This window comes from Pristiophorus japonicus, chromosome 4, assembly GCF_044704955.1.
Source record: "Pristiophorus japonicus isolate sPriJap1 chromosome 4, sPriJap1.hap1, whole genome shotgun sequence".
Taxonomy (NCBI): domain Eukaryota; kingdom Metazoa; phylum Chordata; class Chondrichthyes; family Pristiophoridae; genus Pristiophorus; species Pristiophorus japonicus.
The window spans coordinates 71,186,872-71,201,085 of NC_091980.1; the positions used below are offsets into that span (position 1 = coordinate 71,186,872).

The 14,214-nt window shown below is 41.2% G+C and overlaps 1 protein-coding gene across 18 annotated transcripts in view; it reads right to left on the reverse strand.

The window, feature by feature from the left end:
- ankhd1 (ankyrin repeat and KH domain containing 1) overlaps nucleotides 1–14,214 on the reverse strand; it is a 193,796-nt gene that overhangs the window by 32,457 nt on the left and 147,125 nt on the right. For all 18 annotated transcript variants that reach the window (XM_070878328.1, XM_070878323.1, XM_070878329.1 and 15 more), the window contains 7 exons: nucleotides 11,932–12,077; nucleotides 11,329–11,471; nucleotides 9,491–9,704; nucleotides 7,429–7,604; nucleotides 7,150–7,312; nucleotides 3,607–3,702; nucleotides 248–364 (listed from right to left, as the gene is read on the reverse strand). In XM_070878328.1, the coding sequence (XP_070734429.1) occupies nucleotides 248–364; nucleotides 3,607–3,702; nucleotides 7,150–7,312; nucleotides 7,429–7,604; nucleotides 9,491–9,704; nucleotides 11,329–11,471; nucleotides 11,932–12,077 (1,055 nt within the window). The remainder of the gene's footprint in view (nucleotides 1–247; nucleotides 365–3,606; nucleotides 3,703–7,149; nucleotides 7,313–7,428; nucleotides 7,605–9,490; nucleotides 9,705–11,328; nucleotides 11,472–11,931; nucleotides 12,078–14,214) is intronic.

The window sequence follows — 14,214 nt, forward strand, 5'->3', positions numbered from 1 at the left end:
CACCTCAATCCTTTAATGGGAGAAAGCCAAAGATACTACACCAATACAAATGAAGGCAAATATTACATTAAAAAGCAATGATGCAAGCACATCTGTTCAGAGAAAGGGCAAAGACACTGCACTTTGTATGTGGAAGATGAAGCTACATTGAAAGAATGACAAAGACCAATCCAAAAGATGGGCTCAAAACATCACAACGTAGTAATTTTTAGATATCCATCAATGATCATTCAGACTGAACTCCCACCTTCTCCAAGTCCAGCTCCTTGAGCAAAATGCTCGCATTCTTGTTTGCTTCAGCAGCTTGCTGGTCCTTTGCTTTAACTATTGTTTCCATGCACTGATGACATTTCTTAAGCAGTTCCTAGAATAACAAATTGTAATCAGCTTTAAAAACATTTTGTTTAGGACAGGGGAGTAGGACATGTGTAGAAATATACCGTGGTTGGAAAATGAAGAGTAACTTTGGAGAAAGAAAACTCTAATGTTCATTAATCCACACAGGACATTACATAAAGCATAAACGATTTACATTAGGAAAAATAAATGTTCCAATGTAAAAGTATTATTGTTTTTATAGGGACAGCACAACTGTTACTAAGCTTCACTCTACTATGACATAATAACTCAATCGGAGTCTGTTCCAGCTGTATGTCACACATTATTGAACAGAACTTACTGCAACTTGCACACCTTTAACACAGAACATAATCAATACAATAGATATTGAGCCAAAGGATGAGATATTTGGAGGGGTGACTGTCAAAATCAAGGCATTTCAAGGAGGGTCTTAAAAGGAGAAGAGGAAAGAAGTTGGAGATAGGGGCAGCAGGTCAGAGAGGGATTTAAACATGAGGATAAGAATTTTAATTGGGGGAACGGAGAGCCAATATAGGTCAGCAAGTTTATGGGTGATAAACAAGTGGTGCTTGGATACATAGAAATACATAAAAGGTGCAACATGAAATAAGTCCACTTGGCCAAACCAGTTCATGTCGTTGTTCAACCTCCGCAGGAACAAAGAGTTCAAATTACATTTAGCCACTCAGGGTTTCAACAGCAGATGGACTGAGGTAGGGGGTAAAGGCAGGCTCTATGTCATTGAGAGAGAAGTAGGCAGTCTTTTTGATGGAAAAGACATGGGTTCAGAAGCTCAGTTGAGTCAAATAGCACAATGAGGTTTGCAAACAGCAGGCCGGCGCCATTAGAGGGAGCAGCGTGCGGCAGCCCGGCCCGGAAATCGGCGCAGTCCCAGCCTGCAAGACAATCAGCAGGCCAGGGCCATTAGAGGGAGCAGCGTGCGGCGGCATACCACTTCAGGGAGCAGCGTGTGCTGCTGCAGGAGGGTGACGGCGGATTGCAATGTGCGCAGGTACAGTAAGAGTGGCAAGATCGGGGCCAAGGAGCAGCAAGAGTTCATAGAGGGATGTGATCGGAGCCCAGGAGAGGCGAGAGTTCGGGGTTCAGAAGAGGCGAGGGTCCAGGGGCAGCACGGGCCTGCCTACACTACGATGTGTGTGTGCACTAGGTCTGTGCAGCAAAGCTGGTCTCCAGTCATCTTGGTAAATCCTTGCCACTGGACCAAGACCTAGCTCTGTCAAGCCCGTGTGGTGGCTGGTGTGCAACGGCCACCATAAGATAAAAAAAATCAGGCATCTTCCACCCTTCAGTAAGTAGTTCGGGACCTGGAATATTAGGTCTTTCATTGAAACACCGGTGAACTCATCCCTTTTCGGCATAGAAGCAAGCCATCCTCGTTTCGAGGGACTGCCTATGATGATGATTTCATTAAGATACGGTGACTAGGAAGCGGGATGGAGTCATTGGTCAGCGAGGAGTGAAAGATAATGGCTGTGTCTTCCCAATGTCTGACTGGAGGAAATTGTACTTAACCAAGACTAGAGGCCGACAAGCAGACCGACAGCGAAGAAGCAGTGAATGGGTCCAAAGAGACAGTCGAGCGGCAAAGCTGAGTATCGTCATGTGGAAGCTAAACCCATGTGTGTAGATGTCACCAAGAGGCAGCAAGTAGATGAGGAAGAAGAAAAAAGGGCTAAGGATAGATTCTTGGAGGACTCGAGATGTGATGGTGCAGGGGCTGGCAGAGAAGTCACAGATAATGTAATCTGTGATTGAAGATATGATCATTTTGATGCTGTGTAAGGTTATAGTGATTCAAATGGAGTTGCAGGAAAGATAGGCATGGATGTAGGAGGCAACCACACGTCTAAAGACACTAGAGAGGAAAGGGAGGTAGGAGATGGTGCAATAGTTTGCAAGGACAAAAGGGTCAATCGTGGGTTTTTTTGGGTGAGGGGTGAAACCAGAGGCTTTTAAAAAGGACAGTAGAGTGCTCCAGGAAAGCAAACTATTTACAATATCAGCAAGCATGGGGGCCAGGAAAGGAATGTGGGTGGTTAGCAGTTCAGTGGGAATGGAGTCAAGGGAGCAGGAGATAGATTTCATGGAATAGAAATAGAAATTACGAGAACATAGAATTAATACAGTTTATATTGAAGATTCCCATATTTCATTGGTAATGTGATAACCCAATCCACAACTTCATTTCTACATTACATACAAGAGTAAAGCATTTTCTATTCCCATATACGGGTTCTGTGTCCGATATCTACACAAGTGCAGTTGTATGGTATAAATATTAAGTAATTAGGATTTGTCATGGATCACCATCCTGTAAATGTCTATACTTACCCTGCATAGTGCAAGTTGCTGCTAGAATACTGCAACTTTGCATTCAAAATCCCAGAGAGTGAAAACACTCAAAGTGGATCAAATAACAAATTACTTGCAAGAAATCATTTGATCCAAGTATTATGCATCCTGTTTATCCAAACATCACTAAAAATTTCAAAAAAGTTTTTCTTCAGGTGTATTTAGTCTCAAGATACTTTAATATCCATGGCGGTCCAGGATTATCTTGTGCTTTTAATTCTTCCTTGAATTTCCAGTATACATGCACCAAGCACAGAAAACTATTGTCATATTTGGCACTTTTACTAAAAAGAAAAAACTTGCATTTATATAGTGCCTTTCACAACCTCAGGATGTCCCAAAGTGCTTTACAACCAATGAAATACATTTGAAGTACTGTTATAATGGGACTTGCACACAATCTTCTGACTGAGCCATGACTGATGCTAATGTATGCATAAATTAAAACTTGTGCTATAATATTGATAACTTACTGTTTGCAGTCAGATCACTTCTATTTATAATTTATTTTGATTGTTGCTGTTTTTCTTCTATTTTATTATTTTCTCCTTTGCTTCTCTCACTCACCTGTATTGTTCACATTCAACATCTGTCCTAACCTGCTTTCATGAATGTCCACTGGTTCCTGATTTCAGAGTCAGAACAATCCCAGCCTCCCAAAACCTGTCTATTCTTCCTACAACTCACTGGTACTGGTTAAGCCCCTTTTGTTCCTTCAAAAGGAGTTCAGTTATAGATCACCATTACTGAAAATTCCAGTTACAGGTGGGAAGGTAGGAATAATCCTAATCCTGCTCACTGAAGATAAAACCTCAAGGTGAAAAATATTGTTCTTGTGCACACATGGATCTCACAATGTAGAAATGTACTCACTTTGTCAGTAATGGTTGCTATGTATCTCATACATTCAATATCAGATGGAAATTGGTTCACCTCCTTCACCAAGTACTGCACAACTTTCACATGACCCTGAAAAAGGATAATTCAACATTATTAGACTTGAAAATACATGCTTAAATGACCTTGCAAGAAGAGGCTGTGCTTACATTGTACATTAATGATTTAGACGAGGGGATTAAATGTAGTATCTCCAAATTTGCGGATGACACTAAGTTGGGTGGCAGTGTGAGCTGCGAGGAGGATGTTATGAGGCTACAGAGTGACTTGGATAGGTTAGGTGAGTGGGCAAATGCGTGGCAGATGAAGTATAATGTGGATAAATGTGAGATTATCCACTTTGGTGGTAAAAACAGAGAGACAGACTATTATCTGAATGGTGACAGATTAGGAAAAGGGAAGGTGCAACGAGACCTGGGTGTCATGGTACATCAGTCATTGAAGGTTGGCATGCAGGTACAGCAGGCGGTTAAGAAAGCAAATGGCATGTTGGCCTTCATAGCGAGGGGATTTGAGTACAGGGGCAGGGAGGTGTTGCTACAGTTGTACAGGGCCTTGGTGAGGCCACACCTGGAGTATTGTGTACAGTTTTGGTCTCCTAACTTGAGGAAGGACATACTTGCTATTGAGGGAGTGCAGCGAAGATTCACCAGACTGATTCCCGGGATGGTGGGACTGACCTATCAAGAAAGACTGGATCAACTGGGCTTGTATTCACTGGAGTTCAGAAGAGTGAGAGGGGACCTCATAGAAACGTTTAAAATTCTGACGGGTTTGGACAGGTTGGATGCAGGAAGAATGTTCCCAATGTTGGGGAAGTCCAGAACCAGGGGTCACAGTCTAAGGATAAGGGGTAAGCCATTTAGGACCGAGATAAGGAGAAACTTCTTCACCCAGAGAGTGGTGAACCTGTGGAATTCTCTACCACAGGAAGTAGTTGAGGCCAATTCACTAAATATATTCAAAAGGGAGTTAGATGAAGTCCTTACTACTCGGGGGATCAAGGGGTATGGCGTGAAAGCAGGAAGTGGGTACTGAAGTTTCATGTTCAGCCATGAACTCGTTGAATGGCGGTGCAGGCTAGAAGGGCTGAATGGCCTGCTCCTGCACCTATTTTCTATGTTTCTATGTTTACATAAAACTTGTTGTAAGCTGTCTCATTAGAGCATCCCAATGTTATGAAACAGCTCAAACTCCGATCTTATAAAGTATCATTTCAATATATACAAAGTTAAATTACCTTCAATACGATTATCTTCTCTACACTTTGGATACAATTTACTCTGCATGTACATTAAGGTTAGGTGTATTTGAGGGATGCAAGGAGTGAAATAAATGAAAAGGGAAATCAAAGGAACCAGGAGATCATAAAAACATTCCCCACTGCGAACACTTATTTGCTTTCACCTCAAATCCCAAGTGATCATCCTGCATTCTTTGTGCACGAGAGCCTTATCACATTAGTGATTTTTTTTTTTTAAAAACAGAGGTAACCTGCAGTGTAAACTATCCCCATACAGCAAAAATACTGGCAAGTGATGAATACAAGGATAATAGCAGCTAATGCATCTGAAGTCAAACCAAAGAAGCAGAGCTAATAGAATGATCCAAGAACAAGACCAAAAGCACTCCAGGGGCACCAGGTCAGAGAGTAAGCTATTCATGTAGGTTAAATTACATTACAAAATGACTTGCTCCAGACAGAATCGAAAAGTGTTCCTGGTTTGTGAACCTTCACACGCCAATAAACCTGACCAAGGCAATGCAGAAACTGGTTTATCTTGAATTGTCACTTGTCAATGCCTAGTGAAAACATTTTCTCAGGTCTATCAAGTCTCCTACATACAGGAGTTTTATAGAAACATAGAAAATAGGTGCAGAAGTAGGCCATTCGGCCCTTCGAGCCCGCACCACCATTCAATAAGATCATGGCTGATCATTCCCTCAGTACCCCTTTCCTGCTTTCTCTCCATATCCCTTGATCCCTTTAGCCATAAGGGCCATACCTAACTCCCTCTTGAATATATCCAATAAATTGGCATCAACAACTCCACAGGTTAACAACTCTGAGTGAAGAAGTTTCTCCGAATCTCAGTCCTAAATGGCCTACCCCTTATCCTAAGACTGTGTCCCCTGGTTTTGGACTTCCCCAACATCGGGAACATTCTTCCCGCATCTAACCTGTCCAGTCCCGTCAGAATGTTATATGTTTCTATCAGATCCCCTCTCATCCTTCTAAACTCCAGTGTATAAAGGCCCAGTTGATCCAGTCTCTCCTCATATGTTAGTCCAGCCATCCCGGGAATCAGTCTGGTGAATCTTCGCTGCACTCCCTCAATAGCAAGAGCGTCCTTCCTCAGATTAGGGGACCAAAACTGAACACAATATGCCAGGTGAGGGCTCACCAAGGCCCTGTACAACTGCAGTAAGACCTCCCTGCTCTTATACTCAAATCCCCTAGCTATGAAGGCCAACATTCCATTTGCCTTCTTCACCGCCTGCTGTACCTACATGCCAACTTTCAATGACTAATGAACCATGACACGCCGGTCTCATTGCACCTCCCCTTTTCCTAATCTGCTGCCATTCAGGTAATATTCTGCCTTCGTGATTTTGCCCCCCAAAGTGGATAACTTCACATTTATCCACATTATACTGCATCTGCCATGTATTTGCCCACTCACCTAACCTGTCCAAGTCACCCTGCAGCCTCTTGGCGTCCTCCTCACAGCTCACACCGCCACCTAGTTTAGTGTCATTTGCAAACTTGGAGATATTACACTCAATTCTTTCATCGCACCCTCTCTAAGGATTGTGATTTCACTGCCGTAAATGCTAGAGACAAAGTCCTTTATTAAATCGGTATACCTTTCGTCATCACCTCTGCCTCTACAATCATTTTTGTTTTGTCTCACTCTTCAGCAAGAGAAAACACTTGAAAACATTATAGACCAATGAGATTGGCGGGGGGGGGGAAATAAAGAGATACAAACAGATGCACGCAAAAGGTAGTGACGTGGAATAAAGAATACACTAACAGTAATCCTTTTTCTACAGCCCATGTGAGACACACAAAGGCATGTCATTGGTGTGAGTCAACACCTCAGTTATATGGTTTTGTCTTAATATTGATAGCTCAGATCACTCCGTGTGGCAACCTTAGAGACAGAGTCAAAATAAACTTTTTTCACATTGGTATGCAGTGTACCCACAAGTAGGGTTTTATCTCGGGTTGAGTAACTTAAGATCACTTTCCAGGCTAGTCTCAGGTCATGGTTAGACTACAATGAAGCGAGTAGCTGTGGGAATCATGGCATCCTCCAGTCAGTGATATCCCTGGAGTGGCCAGGAAACAAAGAGACTCAATATGATGGGACTCTACTGCAGTCAGAAATTTGATAAATCAAATTGATAGTTTTTGAAGAAGTACTTATCTTGGTCTTAACCCATGCATTTTTTTTTACAAAACATTCAAAATAAGGGGAGGGGGGGAAATGGGGTGAACAGACCAAGAATTACCTTGCGGAAAGCTGCCATAAGAGGTGTGATTTTCCTGTTGTCTGCTGCATCCACATCAGCACCAGCCTGTACCAATAACTGGACAACATCAAAATGTCCACCATTTGCTGCCAGCCATAAAGGTGTGTTACCTTTCTTGTTGCGAACATCAATGTGAGCCCCTCTGTAGCAGTTAAACAAAAATCAAAATGCAAGATGTACAAAATTATTTTCTTATGACTGAATTTTTACAGGAACTAATGAAATCATAGTGTAAAATATATTCAAATTATTAAATACCTGTTTATCAGCAGTTCACAAAATTTGTAGTGACCCTTATCTGCTGCAATGGTTAAAGCTGTATCACGTGATGAAGGCACTGGTGGTGCATTGACATCAGCACCTTTGTCAAGCAGAACCCTCCCCACCTCAGCATACCCTCCGGAGGCAGCTTCCATTAAGGGTGTAAGACCCGTCTAAATAGAAACAATTCCAGTTAGATTAAACTGCTCAGTTATACATTGCATCAATTGTATCTGCTGTATACCAAAAGATTTGGAAATAATCCATGAACATTTAACATACTCCATTAAATAGAATACAAGTGATCAATGTGCTATCCTAGAAGCCTTAAAAACTTGCATTTATATAGTGCCTTATCACATTGTAAAAACACCTTAAAATAATTCACACTTGTAAAGTGCTTCAAGTTTAGTGACATGTGTGGACAAGAACAGCAGACATTCTGCAATAGCAATATTCCATAAACAAATGCTAAAATATTTTTTAGTAGCATTGGTTGAGAGGGAAACTTTGTCCAAAGCACAGAACATCTTTAAGCAGAGTTATACAATTGTTAACATTCACCTGAACAGGCAGACAGGACTCGCTAAGTATTACAGGTGAAGAACAGCACTTCGTCCAATGCAGCGCTTCCTCAGTACTTCACTAGTTAGTTAACAAATGATATTTACTAATGGACAATGTTCAAGCAGGGCATATGCACACAGGTATAAATCAAAACTGCCTATGTAAACTTGTAACACCGAAGGGAGGTTCTGCAGTGTCATCGCTCGTAGAAGAGGGAAATCGCAGCACAAGTTCACAGATAGTATCCATTATAAATTCCTATGTCCACATTTCTAACGAAAATAGTAAATTAAGGACAGATGCAGGATTTAGAAATGGGGGCTGAATTATGTCTGCCCACCTTGGTCCAATTATCCCCTGCCCTCAAATCATATTCCACCAGAAGTTAAGGGTTTCGGGAAATGTTCCCTCTTTTCTTTCTTATACGGTCCCTTTAAATTTGCTGTGCATCCGCGCATGCACGGTATCGCTTCCAGCGGCAGGAGCTGGTGAGCGGCCTGCACAGGACCTCACACGCAGTTGCACATCTTAGAGGGAACATTGGTTTCAGGATGTGCAGTATTGATTTTTTTTTAAATTAGCATTCTACAAAAATGCAAACTCAAACGTCAGGGGTGGGAGTTATAAATACTCCCACCCGAGTGGAAGCTGTACTAAAAAAAACACAGAAGTGAGAAGTGAGAAGCTTTGACGGGAATTTTGGCAAGGCTGACTAACAGCCCAAGGATACTTTGTCTCGCCCCCTTCTCAAACACTCCCATTCTGGATGTGATAATTATTTTGGCACAATCCCTCGCCCAACCTACCTCCCACCAAAGTGTGCCTCTTTTTTTAGTCCCACTCCTGGTTTTTACATTTCTTTAAAATATTCCGCTCATTTGTGTTCCTTATGGTTCGATTCATGCTCTGGTTTATTTTTTGTCCCAATTCTCTTGTGTGCATTTCATTTAGTCCTGCTCCCTCTTCCTAGTTCCCAAATGTCCTGCCCGTTTCCTAGCACGGAGTTGGGAAACAGGATTTTAAGGTTTTCCCTGCTACCCCAGATTTGAATGGAGAAAGGGCAGCAGCAGTAGGAGAGTGGGCAAACAGAAAATTCGCAGAGAACACAGGACAAAATGGCAAGCAGACATGGGAATTGGAGCTTGAAGGATAGTGTCGTGTGATCCACTCCGGCCAATCATAGGTACATACAATGTCAGAGTGCTACATAACTTGGAGGATAAGTTCCGCTGAATCACCGCTGCAATAAAATTAATGGAATATACAGAACAAATTCAAACGCAACAGGAATAGTGTGACATAACAACTGTGAAACAATTATAACCAAATGAATATATTCAGCCTGTGCTATATGTAGTTCAAATAAACTAGCGGAGTACTGAAGTCAAATGTTCTTGCTCAAATGTTGATCTTTTAGCACAAAATATTTTAAGCTTGGGGGGGCAGAGGGTTGCCCTTTAATATGCTTTAATAAACAATAAAACAGTGTTACCTTCGCCCTGTGCTCAACATTTGCCTTCCTATCCAACAGTAGGCTGACAACTTCCGCTCGACCTTGGAAACAGGCCAGAGTAAGTGCAGTGTTTCTATTGGTCTCAATCTGGGCATTGATGTCAGAGCCCATATCAAGCAGCAGTTTCACTGATGCCACATGGCCATTCATAGCAGCTAACATCAGAGGAGAAATCCCCAATTTGCTGCCAGTCCTGCAATAGAATACATATGTTAGGAATTGTGTGTTTACAAAGTTTCTGTAGTTAATTAATGCTCTGTGTCTAAATTAAATTGCGACACGTGCAGATAATTTATCTAAATTAGCATATAGGTATGTCGGAAGGTGGTTTCTAACTGGTAAGAAAATCCTCGGTTAGGAATAATGGGAGAGGGAGGAAAGAAGCTGCTGTTGAAAAGCTTATGAACTAATTATTTTATTTTGTCCTTTCTTTGTCCCCAACCAAATTAAATGCAACCTTCCACACCTACATTCATACAAAGTTACCAGACTTTGTTTGAAATTGGGTTCTTAAAAAATTAATTTCAACATGAACGTGAATTATTCAATGTCATACAATCAGCTAATCATAACTTTATCAAAATATCACAACAGTTTCATTGCTTTCAGGCTTCACTTGGCATATAGGCATATAGTAAAACCATCAAGGACATACTTGCACTAGTGCCAAGTGATAATAAAAACATAGATCAGAGACCGACCGGTTTTGCGGCCAGCATCAAGTAATTAAAGTCATCTCAATTTCTTCTTGCTTTTGTCTTTATGGCCGCGGAAATTAGAGGGAAGGCATAAAGCAATTTCCCCGCCAAGTAGACAAGTCATGTAATGGCTATTTTCAAGCAGCCCATACTGAAGCAGAGTGCACTTATGATGGTACAATGCGCCCCAATGAACTCAAATATAATGCTGTCTTATGCTGGGCCCACTAATAACGTTCCTTTTCTGAATATGCATTAAAATTAACTGCAAAGTATGAGCGCCACCTTATAGGGCCAGAATTTGCTGGAAAAAAATAGGTGAATGACACAACGTTAATAATGTGCAAATCAGCCAGCAACTTGTGGTGAGGGAGATACCTCGTGAATTGAGAATTGCCACAAGTTGCTGGACGATTTGCACCACTTCACTGTTGGCTCAGCAAAAACAGCAATTTGCCCTTGACCTCGGAGGTTCATTAAGTTCCTGAATTTGCACATTCATTGCCCATTAAATTAACCACAGAAAGCTAACTCGAGCAATTTATAGCACAAGTACCCTTTTAATTTGATAATTGTTAATGACTGCCAATCAACCCTTCTAGCCCAGAAAGTGAACAATTAAAAGTGTTGAGACTCATTCCTTCAGGTTGTGAATTGTTGGAGATTTTTTAAATATCAAAGTTTAAATTATTTTTCTTACATTCCAGTTTCTTTCTCCCCCTTAATCCAATCTTTCTTTCCCTCTCTATTTATCTTTCTATATCTGATTTGACATTGAATTCACCCACTGTAATTCATCCTCCTGCTCAGTCCTTCCTCTGTTTATTTCTCAATCCTTAAATCTCATTGGTTAAGGAGATAAACTGTTGGTCCCAATGTTCAGCAAGGTCCCAGATGCCCGGTTGCCCTTGCCGTGCCATTATCAGCTCGTACTTTCAAGGAAAAACATTTTTGAGCTGAAAGATGCAGGGAAAAGTCCAACTAGCCATGCACACTCCAACAAATTCTGGCCCAGCTTGTCTACCCACTATTTTCATTTTAAGTTTATGAGAGGGCAACATAGATGATTTCTGGATATGCTTCCTATATCTGCAGTAACTCAGCTATCAGTTGTAATACCTGGAATTAATTTCTGCTCCAGCATTCAGAAGGATCTTGATGATGTTAACATAGCCACCAGACGCAGCAAGACTGAGAGGTGTGTAGTCGGAAACATTGCGATGCTCTTTGTTTGCACCACGAGCCAATAGCAGCTCCACCACCTTAATCAAGATATATTTAAAAAGTTCAGATATGAATTTGAAGTCAACAGAATTTGATAACTTCGTCAAATGCTGTTTGTATCATTCTGCAATAATGGCTCCATATTAGGTAGGATACTGGTCAGACAAGATGTATAGGAAATGCAAAATTTGAATCATCCTATGAAATTTCTATGAAATTTAGTGTCAACATTTTGTGATCAATGCTGTGACAAAAAGTTGGCCAATGATTACTACTGCAACAGACTACACTCGGATAAAACTACGTAAAATACACTCAATCAAGGGAAATAGCTTACTGAATTTAACAGCCATTTTAAAATCTTAGTGCTTACTTCATTAACAAATTAACAAATTCGAGATTAAACATCGATAAAATGCACAAAGGAATTTCCACAACACTGCTGCGTTAAACTTGTATATAACCATGACTGAACAGTTAACTATAAAGGTCTCTCACCTCTTGCCTTCCTCCAGAACAAGCCAATGACAATGGTGTATCCTTGGTGCGTTCAGATTGTGCTTCAATATCTGCACCTTTGTCCAACAGAATTTCTACAACCCCAACATGACCAGCCGTAGCAGCCAAAATAAGTGGAGTAAAACCTAACCAGAACAAAAATAGTTAAGTATTTTAACAGACTGATTAGATAGAATGCAAAAAACTAATATAATGATCAATGTGTGGCATCAGAGAGGGGTTAATAAAATTGGGTCGCCACTCTGAATTCTGAATTTCAGCCATGCTGTGTGGGAGACACCAAATGAATATAAACAGGGAGCCTTTGCTGGGCTGCTTTTGTGCACCTTTTGGCTGTTGGCTAACAAGTGGCTTTTGGTACTCATTTCAACCTCCCAGGGGTGTGTGGGAGCAAGGGAATACAGGATTAAAACAACATTTTACCTAGCAATGTCAGTCTACTGTTCATGGAGAATAAGTCTAGGTCATCAGCAAGAAATTTGGGAATGCAAAGTCCCTGTAAGATCTTTTAAGCATCAGTGATCCCTTTTTTGACACTCGCTCCAGTGGTATACAACTTCTGGATGCCATTAGATAATTTCTTTGAGTAAATATACTGCATGGTTTGATACCAAGCCACACAAACAAGATAGTCACATGGTCTGTATTAGTCCGCTCATCTCCGCCAGCGCAGCAGTTTCTTTTTTACTGACCATCGCATTAATTAAGGGCAAGTTAACCAATGGTAATGATCCTATAAATAATGTCTAAATACTCAGTTGTGTGGATGGCCATGTTGAAATCTTAGGTATTTGAAATACTAAAATCTTGGTTAGCCTGTAAATGACCTTTTAATGGTATATATCACATAATCCACCTCACCAGCCAATCAGTAAGGAAGTATACGTTCAGCCATTTTGCAAGCCTCTGTATAAAGTATGGAGCTTGTACATTAATTTTACCTACTAGCCGTCTAGTAATACTAAACTCCTGACTTCTCAACAGAATACCAAGGTCTGCTTACTAATGCAATAATGAAAATGGCTCTCCACCACCAAAAGGTTAGATGGGATGCAATATAGATGTAGATGGAATGGATGCAATATTTTATCGAGAAATACAGGGAGCAAACATCCCCAACCATATAAAAGAGTTAGCAGTGCTGCTTCCAGAGGAGGAGGAGGTGGTTTCTTCGGACACTTCAGAGACAATGCTGCCCTGTTAACACATGCAGAACATCTGAAATGGTCATGTTTGCTGGCCACTGGTCAGTGAGCCAAGAACTTCACTTCATGCAGTTGTGCTCATTGGGGAAAAGGAATAGAAGAATATGTTGATATGGCAAGATGAAGTAAGATGGAAGGAGGCAAGTGTGGAGCATAAGTACCAGCATGGACCCATTGGGCCGAAATGGTCCGCTTATGTGCTATGATTGGCCTATTTCCTTCCTATTCTGCCCCACCAAATCGTGGGAAAGATATGGAGCAGAAACTTTTCAGAGAAATTACAGAGAGGTACAAGAACTATAGAGTAGTAATAATGGGGGACTTCAACTACCCTAATATAGACTTGGATTGTAATAGTGTAAAGGGCAGAGAAGGAAGAATTTCTGAAGTGTGTTCCAAGAGAATTTTCTTGATCAGTATGTTTCCGGCCCGACGAGGGAGAATGCATTGCTAGATCTCGTTCTGGGAAATTAGGTAGGTCAAATGGAGCAAGTGTCAGTAGGTGAACATTTAGGGAACTGTGATCATAGTATCATAAGGTTTAGATTAGCTATGGAAAAGGACAGGGAGCAATCGAGAGTAAAAATGTCTAACTGGGGGAAGGCCAAATTCAGTGGGATGAGAACAGATCTAGCCCGGGTAAACTGGAATCAAAGATTGTCAGTCAAAACTGTACTGGAACAATGGGCTGCCTTTAAAGAGGAAATAGTTTGGGTACAGTCGAGGTACGTTCCCACGAGGGCTGCCACAGACATGGTGAAGGTAGTGGTAGTGGACACACTTGATCGGATAAAAATTGAGGTATTATAAGGCTGGCTGTACTTAAAAAGTAGATAAACCACCAGGAGCAGGTGGGATGAATGCTGAGGATGCAGAGGGCTGTAATTGCAGAGGTACTGGCCATAATATTTCAAGCCTCCATAGATACAGGAGTGGTGCCAGAGGACTGGAGAATTGCAAATGTTACACCATTGTTCAAAAAAAGGTATAAAGATAAACCCAATAACTACAGGCCAGTCAGGAAGCTTTTAGAAACAGTAATCAGGGCAAAATTAAG